Here is a 20,982-nt window from a genome sequence, read left to right as displayed (position 1 = left end):
GTGGTTACATTAACTCGGCTGTGCTGCTACAGCAGTGACCTTACGCCAGCTCTAACATTAGCTCTAACGAGGCCACCGACGTCAGGGCCATGACCTCTCTAAGGTCTCTTCCATCTATGTTGAAACCCTACTAATGCTAGCGCCTTTGATGTCCTCTCTCGCGGTTCATACACTCTCCCTTTCCACTGAGGATGGCCCGGCCATCAGGCCCGGCTGTCCGAGAAGGAGGGCCAGGAAAGCTGAAGGGGAGCCTGTACGATGGTCTGCAGAAGGGACCTTAACGAAGCAGGGAAGGCAACAGCAACCAGCATTAAACCGCCACCATCAAACTCAACCTGAAAACAATTGCAAGGCAAGCTGCTCTTTTACCTATAGCGGGCGTGTAGCTGGACAGCAAACTTCAGTTACGTATCGGTAACAGTGATGGCGGGTTCGGCGGAAACAGACACGAAACTGCGCAGACAGATTTGTTGGCTAAACTAGCCAAACACACCGGCTGGTCCGGGATCAGGATAATCCCAGTTAAAGGTAGCAAGAGGTAACCAACCAAAGTGTGTCTGTCCAGACTAGCCAGGAAGGCCCCTCGTTTAGAACCGGCGAAAAGCCAGCAGCGACAGGAAGCAAATAACAATGCAACAATAAGCCCGGAAAGACGGCGTACTCGATTATCAACACGGGCGGGCGGACGCGCTGGCTGGGTCACTTTTTTAAGTAAACGGTGAATCTAAAAGTCATCACGACTAGCAACTTGCCAGCAAAAACAATGCAAGTATACAATCACAAGCGATCGAACTCGGAAAAAAATAGGTACGCACTAAAGTCAATGGTGCTTCGTGCAGGCTTGCTGTCACGGCTTACAGTCGACTATATTTGGTCGCCAGTAAAGCAACATTGCGTGGCTTCATAAGCGGCGGTGTAAAAAGGGCCTGTGTTTATCTATCCTGCGGTGAGCGCTTCGAGTACTAGTGACTAGGTACAGTAGGTAACCGTCAGGTTCTGTGCTCCAGGTGAGTCGTTGTTGCAAGTGTCGTAGCCTGGTCGACCTGGTGTCAGTCGTCAAACTGGACGTTTACTGGCGCTGTTGTTTTCACGTGCAGCTCCTTATCGTGCATTCTGTGTAAAGTCCAGAGATAACGACTTTTCAGTAGGAGGTTGCCCGGCCTGGAAAATCGAAGTATTATTTCTATTTGCGTGCAGCGTATTGCGAGCGTTACCGGTGTTACTGACGCCAGCAGTGGCCCGGGCGGTGGGTCGATTAAAGTCCACCTAGTTTCCTCCCAGTGCTTCTACCATTACGAGAGCAGCAGGTAACGTCACGGATCGACTTTGCAGCTAGCATTAGTCGCACCATCGATTATCCACCCACGAAGAAAAATTAGCATGGCCGCTGATATTCGTAAAAAGTCGGTAAAAAGCAATGAAAAGAAAACCAACAAAATGGTTATGTCTGTCTCGGTAGCCAAGATGCGGTGGCGGATGCTGGCCAAAGCGCTACACGAAGGACGTGTCTCAGAAGCCGGTCTCTTTATGGGCTCAGTGCGACGCTTTCATCATTTTGGTCTCCTACAGCTTAGTCGTGTGAGTGAAGATGCCGGTAATCAGGGGACCAGTTTAGATTTTGGTGGTCATGGTCAACAGCAACAACAACATCATTGGCAATCTCACCACAACACACATTCGGGTCCCGACGAAAATGAGCTGGACGCAGCCTGGTTCGTAGCTAAATGCCTCAAAGAGCCGCAGTTCTCGCTTCGCGTACGGTTCCTTCCATCGCAAGTGTCAATCAATGAACTGCGCGGCTACAACAATACAGGAAATGTGTGTCTTTGGCCTTCCGAAGAGGTGATGGCCTATTATGCGATGAAAAACAAGGAGCTTTTCTATGGCAAAAACGTCCTTGAGCTTGGCGGGGGTATGACGTGTCTGGCCGGCTTCACGGTCGCGGCCACTGCAAGAGCCTCCGAAGTGCTCCTTACCGATGGCAATCAGCGTTGCGTAGCCAACGCACAACTTATGCTTGAGGCTAACAGAGGCGCGTTTGGTGGGTGCATCGTGCATACGCGCCGGCTTCGTTGGGATGCAGAAAATGATATGAACGATTTACAGGCCCGTTTCGATGTCATATTGATTGCTGACTGTCTGTACTTTCACGATGGTCGAAAGCCGTTGGTCCATACGATCTGGAATCTGCTCAAGGCGGATGGTATTGCCGTAGTCTTGGCGCCGGCTCGCGGAGACACTTTTCAGGATTTTGTACGTCTCGCAACCGAACGCGGTTTTGAAGCCGACCTGTTAATGGTTTATGATACGTGTGTTTGGGAATTGCATTCTCGGTACCTCAAGGAAAAGGCGCATCTGTACGACGCCAACCTGCACTATCCCCAGATGCTTATTCTGCGAAAGACACAAAACTGACAACGGTCTGTTATTGGTCAATCAGCAAAGGCGTCAAAGTGAAGGCGACCTATCTGATAGAAACAGGAAGTTATAAAGCCGATGTCATAAACGAAAAACAACATGAGTAAACCGAACTTAGATTTTCACGTTGTTACATTGTGTTAACTACAGTGAGACAAGTTATTTTGACCGTCAGAGAATGTTTAGAAAGGTTAAATTTACCTATCCTCAGAAGCATTCGACCTCATCGTGATCAGGATTATCTGCTTATTCCACTCAACTATTGGTAACCCCATCTACAGTTGAACAACTAAAACAACGTCTTTGATATAGGCCTAATTCTATATCTAATACGAGATACATTGTTTAAAAGGTTTTTTTTTTTCGGGAAATATCAATTAGAACAAAAGTATTGGAAGAAAAAGTCGATTGCACCTGCCCAACGGTAGCAAAGCACCAGCTCGAGTGATGTATCTGCTGCTTTTATTGATGCACCTTCTGGCCTCATGATAAATTAGCTAATTGAATGTTCTTCAAAATGTTTTTTTATCGTACTTGCTCGAAAAAGCACTCCATACAACCCGTATAAATTGACAACCCTCTTTTGGACTCGTCGTTAGCTGTTGTAGTATATTACGATAGAATAGATATCGTCTCTTTCAGAATAAGGCATTTTTCTACTTAAAAGAGTTGATCAAGAGACAAACGCTATTTTAGCGAAGCTCCACTTGAGCGATTCCCGTCCTCACAGATGATACAAATTAGCGTTACTGATCGTTGATGACTCGGACATTGTGCCTAAGCTCAGTCTCCACCGATATTACATAAAAATTTCGTTGAATATTGTAATGAATAACTGCCAAACTTTCAGCTGGTAACTGTAGATGAACGAAATGAGCGGCAATTTTAAAACGGTTATTACTTTAGGCGTTAGCTAACGTCGCGATTTCGGCGTTACTCCTAACGCAGCCCGATTTCGTCACTGCGGAAACCTTTATAGTTTGTAGCTTTTGAGCATATTCCGCCCCATAAATAGCGCATGTTGTCCGGAAAAGTAAGAATATAATCATAGATCTAGTATTTAGGCAGTACCCGATATAAGATTCGTAACATTTACTTATGCACGTATTTATGACAGGCCAAAACAGTCTAAATTACGATGACGATAGTGATGACGCTGACGAGAAAACGGTTCTAGCCATGTTCCTTATACACGTAATATACTTTTTCTTCTTCTTTAAAGTGCCCTGAGGGTGAATGGTTGGCATGCTAAGCAATGTAGCGGTACATTTGAACAGCGATAAAAAAAAGTGGTCTTCTATAAAATGGCAGAAGATGAGAAATAGAAAAAATGGTTGATGATCTTGACGATATCAAGATCCGATCCAGGCTGGACGTTGATTGTTTCGTAGTTGGATTGATCGATTTCAATGTGTGAGTGGGTAAGTGTTCAAGAGCTATATATCGTTCGCCGATGATCTGAGGTTTGTGAGGTAAACGAGATATTAAAGCTAAGTGGATTAATGAGAAGACACTGGGAACACAGCTGTTGTGATATGGCCCATTCTTGCGGCTTAAATCGTGTGAAGGAAATGGGAAAAGTTCCGTAAGTCAATCGAACGTAGAAGTTTCAAACTATGTGATTGGTTAGCCGAATGATCCATAAAGTCAAGATGATACGATGCGAAGATAGGTCCGATTGATTTGCAAACAAAAAAAAATTGCTTGCATATGGTTTCTAAATGTTACCCGCATTGACTACGATCATAACCACTTTCTGGTTATTAAACCTATTATGATGAAAACAATAATAATTATAGTGCTAATAATCACAATTATAATTAGTAAATACTATAAATGGTTAGGAGAAGAAAAATATGACAATTTATTTAATCACTATTACACTGTGGAATATAAACGGGAATACACTATGGAAGATAGAGAGAAAAGACTAGGACCCTGTAAAAGCAACAATAACTCCATAGAACATCGAGATACTTTCAGGACATGCGGTGGGGTTAAAATGATCGGTACAGCTCATACAAACGAATGAAAGCAAATAGGACATTATTAGATCGAGCAGGGGAACTATCCGTCATCCTTAACTGAGTTGAACAGTTTGAGAATTAACCTACTCAAGTTGTGCCACTTTGTAATTTTTTTTATTATCGCAATTACATATTTGTCCGTTAGTAGTGATTGTGTCTCTATCAGCCACGAGAAAAGATGATGCGAAATGACATTTTTCACCATTAGATGTCAAATAAGTAACTTTGTTTTTATGGACACCTACGGAGCGATGAGTGAAGTAATTTGACTATATACGTATATATGGTTGGATAAGTACATGAAAATTTTAAGAAGATGCTACCTTCCGTTTTGGCGTATTTATTCTGCTTAGTCTTTAAATAAATCAAGGTTCCTTTTTATTCAGTAAACAAAGACTATCCATGCCCTGCGCCTTAAATGGTAAAGCCTTTCGAACGGTGATCCATCAAATCTATCTGGCGCATTTTTTAAACAGATTATACTCTGATTAATCAGGCTATCATCGCAATCCGGTCGCTTGCTGGAAGCATATGGATAATTTTGTTAGATATTTTAAAACTGGCCTTCGTGAATACCTTATTCATTCGAATACGCACGGTGAGCTTTGTTCTCACAGCAGAACCCCTGCTATCGTAACGAAACCTTTTGTCGCCTGCAGCTTTCATATTCAAAAGTTGTTCCATTGGATTTTTCCTAAATCTTTCACTCGCTCCATTCTCTTTCATTTTAACCACTCAAGAGTTTGAGTTCTCAAGTAATAAAAGAATGTGACCCGCGTGTGTTTCTTTGTGTGCCTGTCACATGAACATTTTTCCCTACGTACCGAACCCATCGTGCATCGAAGCATGTGACGAAAATTATGGAATAAGGGGAGATGAGCTACCGGCCACATTTTTCCTGTGCAACGATTGAAGTAGAACTTATCCTGTAAAATTTGCGTCATGGTAACAACTATGACACGGGCTCGAGGAAATCGTTGATGAACGTACGGCACTGGATACACACATAAAAAACAAATGCCGTGGAGCGAGTAGTCGCGCAGGGTGTGGTCAATGACGGTTTTTTTAAAGTGCGTATGTATAAATGACATGGTCCACCCAAGTGACTATTTATAATGGAAAAGAGTAACGGGAATAGAGAAAAAACAGAATTCGCCGGTGATCCACAAGCTATCTCTTGGCAAACGATGGGAAAGATACTAATAATAATGATACTAATGCTAAGAATAGAATGTTGATAATAATTAATATAATTCGATAATTATTAATATTATTATTCTTAAGACTGTTATTGTAACTACGCAAATGTACCTGCGACGAGTGTACCTTACGCTGTCAATGAAACTGTTATTAATAAATCTACTGATAATTCAATAGACCCGTGATGGTTAATGATGTTATAAAAATATACTCTTGACCGATTGTGCGTTCACGGGAACTTTGGATAATTTGATTTTCATAATAACCTCAACAGGAAGCTTTTCCTGTCGAACCAACGCTGAAAAATTCTATTTTATTTAACTATACTATGCACGTAATTCTGCTTCCTTGCAAAAAGCTCAATAACGTTTATATACAATATAAACATTGTATCTCGTAAATATTTAGTATGATTGCATCAATAAATAACCGTCATATAACATATATCCAATATCACTTTGAACATTTCTACTTGTACTCATATTCTATTAGCACAATTAAAGCAAGCTCTTACTGCCCGAATTAGGGCAATAGGGTTAAGGGATATGTACAAAAAACGAATACCTATAACTCGATCAGGCCCTATTCAGGGTCAAGGTCTCAATGTCCTCAAACCCACACCGGAAATTGAATTCTTGTCCTGTCTCAATGAATATATACCAGACCATTTTGTAGGCAGAATGCTTTTAATGCATTAAATTTGCATCTCAAAAAGCCGCTTATTAGACAAATTTCCCTGAGCTTAAAAACGTGGACAATAGCACAATCGGACGGAGTTAGGATAGAAATAAAACTGTGGGGAAAGGAAGCAACTTAAACTGTTTAATTAAACAGCTCACTTACCACGGAGCAACTTAATAACGAGTCAACTGCTCTGCAGCTCGTGATACAACGTTTGTAGTCGATAAACCTGAGTATTAGAGTATGATGAATCTAACACACAACGTAGCAAATGTCACCTTATAGATATCAAAGATGGCTATCACGCGTGGATATCTCGAGAATCGACATGAAAGCGACCTTTGCAACATGTGACAGTTGCCTGTGCAATCATCGACCCAGAATAGGAATCAATCGTGATAGTGTATATGAAAACATAGGCAAGACAGAAAAGAATACGCTACAGAAAATCAGTGCTTTAACTATTCACATTATGTTGATTTCGATGTACAGAGCGGTTCGCTGAAACATTCGTTTCTAGTTTGAGACGAAATTAACACTCAACGTAATAGCGCTTTGAGCTTTGTATCAAATGTTAGTCGTAGCTGTCCAATGAATCATTAAGTGTTTACATATACTTAAGCACGCGCTCTAACTGGAAACGGTTAATGAAATGAATCCGGATTTCCTTTAGTGTTTCAGTCGTAAAATTATAAACTAATATTCATTCATCTGTCACTGTATTACCTTTGACAGGCTACTGTGAGTCACTACATAAAGCATTATTGGGTGTCCGATGTTTGTTCCAAGAAGGATCAATTGACATCTCGTAACACTACGAACCCTGCGAGCTATTAGTCACTTATAGCCAATAAGTTCATTCCGTTTAAGATTATTATATGCAAGAAATAAATTTAGATTTTATTTTACACAAAAATCAATAAACAGACCTAACGAATCAGCATTACCACTCCCCAACTGTTTCAATGCTAAGAGGCATTTATACTGTTCGACGATTGCCAGACAATAATTACGCAGAGGCGATATTTAAATTAAAAATACATAGAATGATTCCGTTTATTTTTGTCATCATTCGTTAGAATTGTTACTGTGCGCCGATACGGCTGCGAATTCTACTCCGTCGATGCTATCATTACTTCTACGGCGGAGCAAGAGGACGCCAGTTCAGACATTTCTGATATAATTGATTTTCTCATCTGGTCTAGTAAGGGGTCAGGTTAAGGGAACCAGAAATATACAGAGTTCTATAGGACAGGATATAGATATATAGAAATAGATATGATATGATCAGCTAAAAAAAAACATCTCCTTATTTGTCACGGCTATACGGTGATCTCTAAATCGTCTCGAATCGAAGCCAGGATACCATTCATATAATATATCTGTATGTATTTATTGAGCTTATGATTAAAAAATAAATAAATGTTACGGTAAATAGTAAAAATAATAATGAACTGACAGACGAAGCCCCATGGTGTGCTGATTTTTACTTGAAAATGTTTTCTTTTTTCGAATTTTTATTGTCACGCGTTTCTCACTCTGTAATGCTGACTATTAGCTTTTTTTTTTTTTTTTTTACCTAGGTTCGCTAGTCGATGGCTGCTACTTTTTTTTTTTATCACATTTTAAATACCATCTAATGAATATATAAACTATGTACATATTTCTATCTACGTAAAACGTGGCACAGTTTTGTTTCTATAATACTTTACATGAATTATCGTAAAGCCCTAGCATCTTGTTGTAGAACTTCAGCGTCTTTATAAGTTCCTCCCAACATGACTGACTAAGGTAAGGTCACCTATGAAAACCCATTTTACTTCAAGCAAATCTACATCGTGATGTGCGAAGAATACCGCAGCAAGTACTGAGTGCCTCTCAAGCTGGCGGATAATAAAGCTCATCTTGTTGTTGATGCCAGTGCTTCAGTCATAGAGGCGCCGAGAACAACAAAACATGATATAATGAAACGGTTCGGAAAATTGAATAGGAAAAAGAACGAGCTAACCAAAGCAGTTCTCAAGAAGAATACAGGAGACGTAGCAATCAGAAGAAAGAAGGAAAGAACAGCTGCTGTCTACACATGAGGAACATTTAAATTATGTACATCGTTCAGACCAGATCTTTGCGATCCCTGTTGTTTGGGTCGGGCTCCTGACGTTTTTTTGGCAGCACCAGAGCCCAAAGCTTCAAACGAGACAAGTATCTACACTAGTGATTCTGTTATTGCTGCCTGAAAATGACGAATGCGAATGGAAGGTAAGAAACAGTTGAATGCCACATCTTCACCACCATTGCAGATACAGAGCAAGTTTCAGCAATATCAGTCACGACCTTATTGCATTCGAATTTTCCGCTACCGCTTTGGTGTTTACCGATCCCTAGTCTATTTTCCACTCACTTTCGTTCGATCTCACTAGAAGTATAAGAGCGCCTAAAAGTCACCTAAAATTGAAGCTACACCTCTGTCATACAAACGTATAGCAGCTGGCCTAGAAGAAAGCTTGGGACAGGGTGATTATGATATTGGCCGTGCACAAAAAATGCAGCTGCGAGGTAGCCACAGGCTGAATTGGACACTTCGGTGTCTAAGCTCGGCTGAACTGAGATGATCGGCTTAGGACGAACCTGTTTCATCGGCGAAAAGTGGCGGAACTAGATGAAATCTCCTTGCTTACGCGAAGGTTGGAAAGCGGTTCGATCTTGACGTTCAGAAAATAATTGTCGCGAAGTGCTTCCATCGCTGTTATTCGTTTCATCGGATTCAAACGCAGCATTGACGAGATCAGACGTTTTCCACACGTCTCCATTCGAGGTAGACGGGTTTCGATATCTTTTTGCGGCCAGCGAGGAAATGACGACTTGTACTCCTGCAATTCCGTAACGCCTGGCCAAATCTTCTCATTAGGTGTGCCCAGCTCTTGAAAGATCTTGAACAGCTGATCAATTTCTGAATCACCTGTAGAACAATAAGGTCAACATTCATTAGGTTACTGTACCTGATTAGTTAATACGTGTGTCGCTTAATCTAAGTCCTAAAATATCACTAAATATATAACTGATATATATATATATATATATATATATATATATATTTATTCACTAAAGAACGGGCTGAAATTTATACAGCAGTTAAGATGTCAAAGCTGAGATCTTAGCAAAACTTTTAATAAATTCTGTTCAAAGTTAAAAAAAAACACGATAGAGGCTGCATTAGACCAAAAATGCGCTCTTGACGTCGCTGTACAGAGTTACCTTTTCACTCACCATTCGTAGACAACATCAATAACATTTCAAGATAGTCGCTGCTGTCTCGCAAACATTGAGATTAGCAACGTGGAAACTTGTCATAACTGAACGTGCAGTTCAATTCAACGGCATTCATCCATTTTTGACAGGGGGATCATAAAAGTAATTACACAACAACGTTGCAAACAAAAATATTCTCCTACACAATTTTGGAAAGATCAGAAGTATTTTGCTGTAAATAAGATGCTAAGTTCCTTTAGCGAGATTGCATGCTAGGTTTTTTTTACATCGAGAAGCGTGATATCTACAAAAACCAACATGCTTCTGAAACCACCGGAAAATACTACATTATTGAATCCGACAGGATCAAACGAACGCGGCACCTTTAGTCCGATAATCCCTTGCAATACGTATTTAGTCGTTACTTTTTATTTACAATCTCTGGTTTCACCTATCAGACAAGATATAAAAACCGATTTCACGCTTTGATTCATTAAGCAAATAGGAGTATAGCTATCCGCTTACGCTTACCAGGGAAAAGGCATTTGTTGTTGCTCATTTCGGCGACGATGCATCCGAGGCTCCAAATATCAACCGACAAGTCATATGTTTTCGTCCCTAATAAAATCTCAGGTGGACGATACCACAGGGTAATTACTTCATGTGTGTACATCTTCACGGGACAACTGAATGGCCGAGCGAGCCCGAAGTCTGCCAGCTTAATATGACCTATAAGCGAAAATCATATGGGAATAAAGCACTAGCTATTTTCAACTATGCTATAATAATAATGAATTAGTAATAACTACTAATAGTAATTTGTTCGTTTTTTACTATTTAAGCTAGCAATAATACCTTGAACCTTTTTTGAATGAGAAACTTGGTCTTATGTAGTCTGACAGACGATATTGCGTGTTTGAGCTTAATTTCAATGTGTATAATAGTAGGCGTTAGACGCCAGTTAGAAACTCGCCACAAGAGGTAAAACTAATATTAAGTTTTGATGAAATATAGATTTACTTATGTTAGGTTGATGAGAAAAGATTGGCCATTTTAAACCAAAATAAACGTAGATAATTTTTAAATTTTAAAATAATATTACTTCAATAAGTGCGCGTTATTTTGATTGAGGACTGTCATTTCTCTGGTAACAGCATAATCCCATCACTTTTAGAATTCTTGTAGTTTTTTAGCAAGCGATAAATTGCTACAGGAGGTCTTTGTACCCCTCTAGTTACACTGAATATCATTAAGGGAAATCTGATGACATTCCGATGGTGCAAGATCTGGGCTATACAGCGAATGCATTAAAATCTTTCTTCTAAATCTCTCAATTTTCGCCGGGTCTGTTCTCACCATGGCGGGTGTTGTAATATACTGCTAGTTGTCGATAGTAGATGTCCGAATCAATCGTTCAGGTCAAACGGCAGAAACTTGCCAGGCATAATTCTTTTCAACCAAACTTATAACATTCTTCAGCATCAGTTCGGACTTTGTAGAGCACTTTTTTTTTATTTGTACATTATTGTTTTTCATTATTTGTGATAGAAGAGGCTCGGTTTCGTTGTTTTTCTGTAGGGTTTGCGAATAGAAATACGATTGAGCAAATTCGTTTGCGTCAACTCATGTGGCATCGGGCAGACATCGGGACTTTCTATAGCCAGCTTTCTTTCAGTTGAACCGGCGATATTATGGCTACTCATGTGCCAGTTTTGCCCAAGCGTTACACTAATTTCATCAATTTTTTTCCCTAATTCGACCATTTTTCACATCGAAATTTCCAGAACAAAAACGATAGAACCGTTTGTAGGCCGTTTCTTCTTCTAAAGCACCATTTGTTATAGACCTATAGCATTGTAGCATATAGCTAAATTGTAGAATATAGCTAACCTTTATAGGAATTTCATTCATCTTCAAGATGCTCTGTCTCAGGTCTGAATAACGGCATTCCAACGATACTAGCACACAAAGCACTGTCAAATCTCAGCTTTCAAACGATGTGAACGCCAACTCATATTACATAAGATGTGTGACTTTAAAGTCATCTAGCTAGAAGAACGGTCAATACATTTTTAACAACCCAATGAAAGGCGAAGGAGCAGATCCAAAAGGAAAGGTCTCGCGCGGACGATAAACCAATTGGGACCTTAAATATACTTCAACAAACGTTGATTACCATGCCACAGGTAGGGAGTTCGTAATTCACTACAAAAAATTTAATTCAAGCGACTATCAAGCTTAAAATTGCGAAGCATGCAAACACTTTACCTTTATAACTACCTTACAACTCTGCATTTCGCTCATTTATTTAACGCTAGGAAAGGCTAGTTTGGTAAGCTTAACGCTTAACTTAACGTCAATGAATAATAATAACAACAAATATTAAAAATTTGAAATAAATAAAAAATAATATAGCTTTATGTTTAGTATAGCATGGTAAAGTTTAAATAATCGAGTGATTTGGTTCAATTATTACCTTTTTTATCGAGCAACAGATTTTGCGGTTTGAGGTCTCTGTGGAGTATCATGTTCTTGTGGCAATAGGCAAGTCCTTGGAGGAGCTGCCACATGAAACTTTTCACCGTTGCTTCCGGTATGGGGATTTTGAGTTTTGCGTGCTGGTCGAGCAGATGCTTAAGATCCATAGCCATGTATTCGAAAATTAGGTAAATACTGTGTCTTGATGGAATAATATCGTACAGCCGAACAATATTCTCGTGCTGCAGCATTTTTAACGAAGCGATTTCGCGCATCGTCGTTGATGGAACGCCTTCAGTATCGGGGTCAATCCTAAAGCAAAAGAAACGAACGTATGTACCAAAGGTCGCAGATAGTAATAATAATACATTGATCTTTCATTACTTCGTTGATTAAGCCTATTTTGTTTTGGATGAACCTTTATACAGAAGCACACAGAACTACGAAACATTGCATGAATTAGTTTCATAATGAAGAACCTCTTGCGTCAAACTGCATTTCAATTAAATTTATTTAAGTTGTCCGTCTCTATCGATGCCTCAGGCACTGAAACCCTATACCTTATCCCAGAATTATGCTCTAATTATAGTTTTAATATTAATGTTATAGTTGTACACATCTGATGTTTTCCTTGACTTATAATCTATCTTCTATGAATCAACCGAAAGAAATCCTTTTATCGGTTTGTCAATCAAATGTATACGTATCCTAAAGTTCGGTAGGCTAGCAAAAAGACAACAACTAAAGACAACGTGCAACAAATCCCGTTTTCATCGCAATTTATAACGAACGAACGCTTTCAGTGGGAGTAGTCAATGCGGGGCTGTTCTAAAATAACCTGATACTAACCAATCATGCTGTAGCTATGTCCATATATAGTTTGACGAGAGTGGGATTTGATTGCTGATTAAATTAGTATATGAAAAATGCTGCTTTATAACAGTGCATCTCTCGTGGCTGGGCCCATTCCGTTCCCAATTCCGTCACTGGACTCTAGCACAAACCAAAACTAAACCCTAAAGCGTGCAGGGGATAGAATATGAATATAAAAATCTTAAAAAAGGTATATAGGCACTTGCTAGTCTGACGAAAAAATACAAGTAAAAAGCTTGCAACCACCTATAGATCAACCTTCCTAATAAACTTGTTCTAAGAATCCTTATAAAGGTACCATTCTTAAATGTACGTCGATAGAACTTCGTTGGGAAAAACGCGTACCTGATCTTTTTGAGTGCAACCTCTTCTCCGGTCGTGGAGTTAACAGCCCTATACACCGTGCCATAGGTTCCTTGACCGATCTTCTTAACTTCATCATAGCCGTCCATAACGGTATTCGTCCAGTACAAAAGTGGTGGGCAATCCGTGTCGTGCCTGATTGAATAGAATAACGAAAGCAAGGGAACTTACTTTAAGAAAATGCCTGTAAACTCTTGCGCTGACGCTGAGAGACAACAATAAATCCTAGGTGTCTACTCTATCAGCTACGTTTAGTGTCCAAGGCCAGGCTAGAACCGTAGAATCTACTAGCGGGACATCACATGAACCGACCCTCGCTTGCATTGTGCTCAATACGCGCCATAGCGCGCCACAAACATATAGCCCGCCCGGCACAGGAGCAGTCAGTACTCGGCCCGCCTGTTAACAGGATGAATGAATTTTCATTAGCGAACGGCGCGAAACAAGGGTCTAAACACCGCAAGAAATAAAACCAATGTTACCACAGCCAAAAAATACGAGAAGGCTGCTCTGCCTAATAGTGAGGGTAACAGTTGTTAATGTCAACGGAAACGCAATAGCTAATTATTGTTTTAGCTGATTACGATTAAATCTGACACGACTATGAGATATTATTCGACATTTGAAGACTAGGTGAGAAGCAGCTGACAGACCCGAAGGTAATTGGCACAGGCATCGTTCCCAGGCAGGTGGTCAATCCTGTACAACAAAAGGAACGATTCCTCTGAAATCATGTTCGGCACAGTAGACCATGCTTAGTTACAGAAATGGATTTTGTATGAAGTAAGCAGAGCGTACAAGGTCAACCCAGCGACAATAATCGATTTTGTATTTACAAGAACATATTTAAGATCTGTAAGATGAACTTTTACACAGCACAATGGGCGATGGATGCAAGTTGAAAATTTGGCAAATGTACAAAAAATATTCCGCTAAAGCTGCTCTGAGCCATCACTATGTGAAATTGATAATAAACAACAAGGGTCCTGCCGTTTGTCACCGTGAAAATTTAAAGTTAAGACATAGACTGAACCTTAAGAAAGAAAGAAAGAACTTTTTCTTGAAGGTATTGACTATATGATTAAATTAAACAAAAATAAGTTCCTATCTGTCACTGTACAATCGATATAAGCTATTCTCGTCCGTATGCATCACATATTTGCTGTTATAGATTCAGTTATTAATATTTTATTTCTATAGGAAGTTTCTATCAGATGCGTATTTAGTACCTCCATTATTATACGGTAAAGGTTTCAATTCTTTCGGATCAGGCGATTTTTTCAGTATTTAGTAAATTTACGTATCATTGCCTGCGTACCATTAGTTCTATTTTATTTCATCTGTAGTTATGAAATTAACTCCTAAGAAGAGATTGCTTTCATTACAATCACATGGCCAGTTTCAATTAAGTCTTGCGATGTGTAACTCGGACGTTGTGCGTCTCTATCGTTTCCACCACGTGCTATTATTGAGCTACAGGCATCGTCTCCTTATGAGCATTAAAGGAATATTTCGTTCCCGTCAAAATTTCAGCCGTAGTCTATTGTCAACAGAACCCCTCCAGTGAACGCAGTGCAAGCAGCCCCTCGAGTCTTTACGCTGACAGTCGTTATTACCAGCGGGCAAACAGATACCGCTTTTCCGAACGGCCAAATGAACAGCGAATTCAAACAGAGAATCGTAAACAAGTGGAAAGCAAACTAAAAACAGGTAAGACAATATAAACGAAATGAAAATACCCTAGTTTATCTTTTCCAATTAAACCAGCGAAATAATGAGCTGGTTCCTCTTACTGACTAATACTAGCATTGTCGCTGAATAATACTGAGCGTCGAAAAGCCGCTACAAGGAGAACCAATCAGCGAAGAAGTCACGAGACAAACTGACTAGCTTTCATCATCTCTGCTGTAATAATAGTTTTGCGACCTCTCTACTACGCCATCCTTGTCTTCGGGATTTTCTGACTGGCGAGCTGCTCTCGCACCGCCATCCGAACAGTTGCAGTGGCCGCTCATACGTTTGGGGCTGCTGCTGTGTGTTCCTCTTCTTGTACTGCTAAGAGTTAATTTCCTCCAAGTGTGTTGGCGTGTGTATGTGTGAGTGTATGTGTGTGTGTTTGTGTGTCTGTGTGCGTTTGTGTGTGTATGTGTCTGTGTGTGTGTGTGTGTACCAAGTCAACCACGCGGCTACGCGATAAGACCAAGCGTCTACCGACAACAGTCATCAAGTACCAGCAAAGGATAGCAAGACAGGAACTAAACGCACAGACACACAAACACAAAGCATAGATAGAAAGGTACACACACTCACACGCACGCACACACACACACACACGCGAAGTTACAGACAGAGCTTTCCCGCTCTCCGCCACAAAATGGTAGGCAATCGTACTTCGGATCAGGTGGCCCCTGAAGCCGGTGTCGTCAGCAGAGACGTCAGTCGATACGGCCCAGCTCGAATCGGTCCGTGTTGTCGGTGGAGCCAGAGTGGATAGTGGACATTGGCGCCGCTGGTGGGGCTGTAGTAAAACGAAACTTGCCGGTGCCAAGCCAAAGAAGAGGCCAGAGGTCAAGGAGGAGCGCAAAAAATTGGGAAAGATAGAGAAACAAACGAGTGGAATCTGCACGCGAATCTTCTTCACGTTGAGGTCGTAGAAATGCTTCGGCAAGTAAGTGATCTTACTGTGATGGTGTTAGTGAAGGTAGTCGTTTTTAGGATGTTTTTCGTTTTTTCGAGAAAGTACTGCGTGTGCGTGTGCGTGTGAGTGTGCGTGCATGTACACATTAGTTAACGAGATAAAGTTTCACGGAAGTTTGCTTTTTTAGAGTTAATTTCAACGACAGAAAGAAGTGTTGTTGTTTGCTGAGTGTCGCTTGCGATGTGTTTTCGTTATCGGTGATGTGGTATTTTCCTACATAGATTTTTCCCCGATCGTATCCTATTTTTACAGGGTGTGCTACGAAACTCGCGAGAATATCGGTATGTATTTGTCTAAGCAAAATGTATACTTAGCAAAATAAAGATGTAGATTAAGACGATCACACTCAATCCACAAAGAAAGGAAATATAGCTAGATCAGTAAACCATCCACGTTAGTGACCATTTGTGGGATTGTTTCTACATACATATACGTACGTATCTGACGTGCATTTTGATTGCCCTTTAATGCAACGCATATCGTATGAGGAGATCAAAGTTGGTACTCACTTCTCAAGCTCCTCATCGGTACACTGATTTGCTGAGAATTCACTTAGTTACGATTTCGTAGGCGCCAAAATCGTACCATTCAGCCCCAACGAGTCACAATAAACTTCTAATAGAAGACAACTTGAACACAAACTATCATGCAGATTATGAAAAAACTTCTTTAAAATAAGCATCTTAATTGAAATTGAAAAAAAAATCAGATAATATTTTAAAGATCTTTTGCGGTTTTTAACGATTGAATAACACCGTAGCCAAAAGGGGCGTTCTATTTTAAGAGCATGCAAACCACTTAAACCAAATTAGAATGACAAGAAAATTGCTTTTGCCATGTGTCACTTACTAATGAAAATCTCAAAATAGAGTTAAGAAACCTCTATTGGAAGTTGTTCGTAAGACTACCGCTTAAATTGTTGTTGCTACTGCAATCCGGATTAAAGTGTACGCACAGATCGTACTCTCTTCTTTTCTGACAGTGATAAAAGTATCTTCGGGAATTCTTCATTGCGTACCCGCACCGTTGGCTGAAAAAGATTGACGACCGGTGTCTATGTAGTTGGGTCAAACGCGCTGTGTGCTGACCCGATCGAATGTGCCCGTCCGTGTGAAGTATTGCATGATAGTAAAACGACTTGAGCCGGATGTTACCATTAGCACGTCTCGTAATGGGGTACCCACACACGTTTGGAATAGTATAGTAACTGGCAAGTGATATCACCTACCAGTAACAATAGAATTGAATATAGATCATTCCACAGCCGTGACAAAAGTTTGACATTATAAATTTAATGAATAGATATAACAGATGAGGTGCCGTGTATGTCCCTGTTAGCCGCCTACTCAATATGGAACACGAATAGTAGAAACAGTGGAATATAGTAATATGATGTTTGGCCTGAAGTTTGCCATGTGATGTTGATGTTTAAAGCCCGTAATTGCCTGTTTTAATAAAAACCCTAACAAAATGGAGATAAGCAAAAATTCTATTCGTCTACCACGAAATGGGCATTACGAGTCGAAAGAAGTAAATCGATAATAAGCCGACACTGAAATTTTTAGTTCTTTGGAAGTTCCTTTTAGGGAAAAATAAACTTGGCCCGAAGCAGCCTGTTTTGATGAAAAATTTTCGCTTACAGCCGTTACGCAATACTGGTGCTTATATTGACTGCGATTTGTTTGTAGCCAATTTTCGTGCTAGGATAATAGAGATGCTCATACCCCTGTACTTGTAGCCACCCCTAAGAATTATAACTCTCAAACTCTCAAAACCTGAAAAGTTGCATCATATTAATATTGCATAGAAGATATCTAGCCGGCTTAGCTAACATCGCTTTACGAACGTAAACAAACAAATAAATCTGTTAACGTTGCAATGATGATAAGGTTCAGCGACATAGATCGCTGACGAAAATACATACTTTTCTAAATAGTGCTAATGATCTTTCGTGAGAAGCCACTAAAGTGCAGGCAGCATGAAATTCGTAACGAAATAAATGGATAAGAAAACGTCTTAGACCCCGAGGCTGAAGACCCTGCTCGTCCCCGACTCAGCCAACTTTGTTATGGCAAGAGTCGATCGAGAAGGCGATGGGTTTTTTTGTGCAATATTTTGTCTTCAGCTTCAGTTGTCAAATTTCCGTATACCAATGATATATCGGCTGTCAACTATCGATTGCTACCAACCAAATTATACTTTTTATTGCATAGTCATATTTATTAGGCAATTAAATGTTTTTCAAATGTTTTTAGTCAATTGAAACAGGTACGATGTCATAAGCGAAGATGCAAATAAGCAGGTTTCCCTTATCTGGGTACTCGGACGGTCAGGGTTAAATGAAACTGGAAATATTTTGTACGAATCTCTGTTACCTTTCTTCAGAAACTACAAGCCGTATTGAAAATACGGATCTTTGCGTAAAAGCTGTTCGACTCAAAGGGGTTAGCTAAGAAGACGCGTTACGGTGATAGAAAAAGGGAGAAAATTATTTGTCCAAAACGAAGGGCCTTCAAAGTGGGCATTCTTTTATTACATGCGGGGGATATTTATGGCCACGAATGGGTGTTCCATTTTTAAATGAATAAAGCATTACTTTAATTAGGAGTTTAGTGTTCTTCCTTCTATATGATTGTTACCAACAATGTAAATGTGGTTCTATTAGGACTGATGCAGGACGGATGGTTTTTGTACAAAGTGTACGCCTTAGTCGATAACAGGAACCTTCAGAGAACTGGGATATCTTTTTTCGGTTTCACAGGCTATTAGTAATATGCGATAGACCAGGTTTTAGCCTATTTTAGCGGCTTATATATAAACCAAGTAGATAAAAAGAGATATTTTCTGTATAAAGCCATTGAAAAGGTGGATCTTATATGTGCAGTTAAAAAGCGACAATAATTCGATAAAACTTTTCTTCATAGAAGGGCAAAAAAATAATGTAAACTTTACGCAGTGTCCAAAAACGTTTCTTGTTGTTCACATCGCCAGCCAATTAAGTCAAGGGGTCAACAAGCCAATTAAGTTTTGAAATGTTACGACAAAAACTATTAGTCGTTACTACATTTTTTTTACATATTCTTCCCTTTCAGCAGGTCCGGCCGCTGCTCCTATCTGTGTCATTTTCTACCAAAAACTCAATTTCCTTTTCAATCCCTCAACATGTACGTCACATCGGCCTATTCACCTTGCTACGAAAGACGATCGTTAGAGATATCACTGCGGGATATCGGGTGCTCAAGATTCGCTCTCAACAGAAGTATTACACCAAACGAAACTTAACCATACCTGATCTTTTTGAACGAGTTGCTGCAAGAAAGGGTTCTAAACCTATGTTCGTCAGCGATGACAGTTCATACACGTTTGCCGAAGCCCAGCAGTACGTCAATCGTGTGGCAACGTTTTTTCAGGCACAGGGTTTCAAGCGCGGGGATGAAGTCGCTCTCTACATGGAGAACAAGCCTGAATATGTTCTTCTGTGGCTTGGCTTGTCAAAGCTAGGTGTGGCAACAGCTCTTATTAATAGCAATCTTCAAGACGACCCACTGATGCATTGCGCAACAATGGTTAATTGCAAGGCAGTAATCTACTCACCGTTCACCGCGGCGAGCATTGAAAAGGTTTACCCCCAGCTGCAACAGAAAACGTTACGCCCTGTGCGATGCTTCACCCTCGGCGAGCCATCGGGAAAGGTTCCGTCTCAGAATCTTGAAGAGCTACTGAATCAGACTTCACCGATTGACATCAAGGTACCGAAAAGTGTTTCGGATCCACTTATGTATATCTATACGTCCGGCACTCAAGGGCTGCCGAAAGCAGCGATCATTTCCAATACGAAATTCATGTGTTACGGCGTTGTGATGCGACATATTGTCAGGCTACGCGATAACGACGTTTTCTACCTTTGTTTACCCTTATACCATCTCTCTGGTGGGGTGGTAGCTTGTTCACAGATGATTATGTATGGTTGCACTGGCGCAGTTGTATCAAAGTTCTCCGCAAAAAACTTCTGGCCGGATTGCATCAAGTTCAAGGCGACCGTTGTGCAATATATCGGAGAAATTTGCCGGTACCTGCTGAATGAGCCCGTCCGACCTGAGGAAACCCAACACTCAGTCAATGTAATGTACGGAAACGGGTTGAGGCCGCAAATATGGCGGGAGTTTCAAAAACGCTTTCAAATTCCTAACATCCGAGAGCTGTACGGATCGACCGAGGGAAATTGTAACCTAATAAATATTGACAACACGGTTGGGGCGGTGGGCTTCGTGCCGACAGTAGCCCGAATCCTGCCTGGCTTCATCAGCAAACACATCTATCCGATCAAGGTAGTGAAGCTGGACGATGAGGGGCGGCCGGTTCGAGACAAAAACGGCATTTGTGAGCAGATACGTGAAGGTGAAATCGGTGAAATCGTCGGCTATATTTCGGAGAGCAATGTGCACAAATTTGACGGGTATCTAGATAAGAAGGCGACGAGTAGCAAGTTATATAGCGGAATTTTTGCTAAAGGGGATCAAGGTTTCGCGTCATCAGATCTTCTTAGCATGGACGAACTTGGTTATGTATACTTCGTCGATCGTACCGGTGACACTTTCCGATGGAAAGGAGAAAACGTTTCAACCTGCGAGGTCGAAGGTAAATCTGTTTTATGATATAGATTTAATAACATCTACGATTTTTGTAAATTCACTGCAAACTCAGTGCTAGCAGTGAACGAAATAGACGAAAATAAGGAAGCCCGTTGTACCATATTTGATAGCACCCAATGGATAACTCAGGGTCTACTAAAGCTGTTTGGGTCGAATCGTCTAGCCGACCCTAAATATCGACGACACAAGACTTACAAATCTACACTATTAATTTCAATACCGTCACGTAGATTCCTCGAGATACACGTTTGTCTTGATGCAGGGGTCTCAGCATATCGGTGTAGCCTTGAATGGTGTTCTCTCGTTATCGAATAGGTTAAATATGGTAAAGTTAAATACGGTA

The 20,982-nt window shown here is 40.5% G+C and overlaps 3 protein-coding genes across 4 annotated transcripts in view; 2 read left to right on the top strand and 1 right to left on the bottom strand.

Moving 5' to 3' along the window:
* The first annotated feature begins 370 nt into the window (after positions 1-370).
* LOC111267277 (calmodulin-lysine N-methyltransferase) lies at positions 371-5,821 on the top strand. Its single transcript, XM_022845420.2, has one exon. The coding sequence runs from the start codon at positions 1,381-1,383 to the stop codon at positions 2,413-2,415; it is 1,035 nt and encodes a 344-aa protein (XP_022701155.1). The 5' UTR covers positions 371-1,380; the 3' UTR covers positions 2,416-5,821.
* Positions 5,822-7,351: 1,530 nt separating this feature from the next.
* Positions 7,352-20,982, bottom strand: part of LOC111267278 (cyclin-dependent kinase 2) — a 16,651-nt gene continuing 3,020 nt past the window's right edge. The window contains exons 2-5 of the mRNA XM_022845421.2: positions 13,272-13,424; positions 12,052-12,365; positions 10,107-10,304; positions 7,352-9,285 (exon numbers count right to left, since the gene is read on the bottom strand). Coding sequence (XP_022701156.1) covers positions 8,960-9,285; positions 10,107-10,304; positions 12,052-12,365; positions 13,272-13,424 — 991 coding nt within the window. The 3' untranslated portion in view covers positions 7,352-8,959. The remainder of the gene's footprint in view (positions 9,286-10,106; positions 10,305-12,051; positions 12,366-13,271; positions 13,425-20,982) is intronic.
* The window catches only part of LOC111267276 (long-chain fatty acid transport protein 4), a 9,281-nt gene continuing 3,885 nt past the window's right edge, over positions 15,587-20,982 (top strand). The window contains exons 1-2 of one of the 2 annotated variants that reach the window (XM_022845419.2): positions 15,587-15,957; positions 19,083-20,625. In XM_022845419.2, the coding sequence (XP_022701154.1) occupies positions 15,946-15,957; positions 19,083-20,625 (1,555 nt within the window). In that variant the 5' untranslated portion in view covers positions 15,587-15,945. Of the gene's footprint in view, positions 15,958-19,079; positions 20,626-20,982 lie in introns of both variants that reach the window. The other variant, XM_022845418.2, reaches the window with a different exon arrangement.

This window comes from Varroa jacobsoni, unplaced genomic scaffold, assembly GCF_002532875.2.
Source record: "Varroa jacobsoni isolate VJ856 unplaced genomic scaffold, vjacob_1.0 scaffold_1166, whole genome shotgun sequence".
Taxonomy (NCBI): Eukaryota; Metazoa; Arthropoda; class Arachnida; order Mesostigmata; family Varroidae; genus Varroa; species Varroa jacobsoni.
This window is presented reverse-complemented; position numbering and strand designations above follow the sequence as displayed.

What these genes read in the sequence shown, in the direction of transcription:
- LOC111267277 (XM_022845420.2), top strand. Translation starts at nt 1,381, where the DNA reads ATGGCCGCTGATATTCGTAAAAAGTCGGTAAAAAGCAATGAAAAGAAA.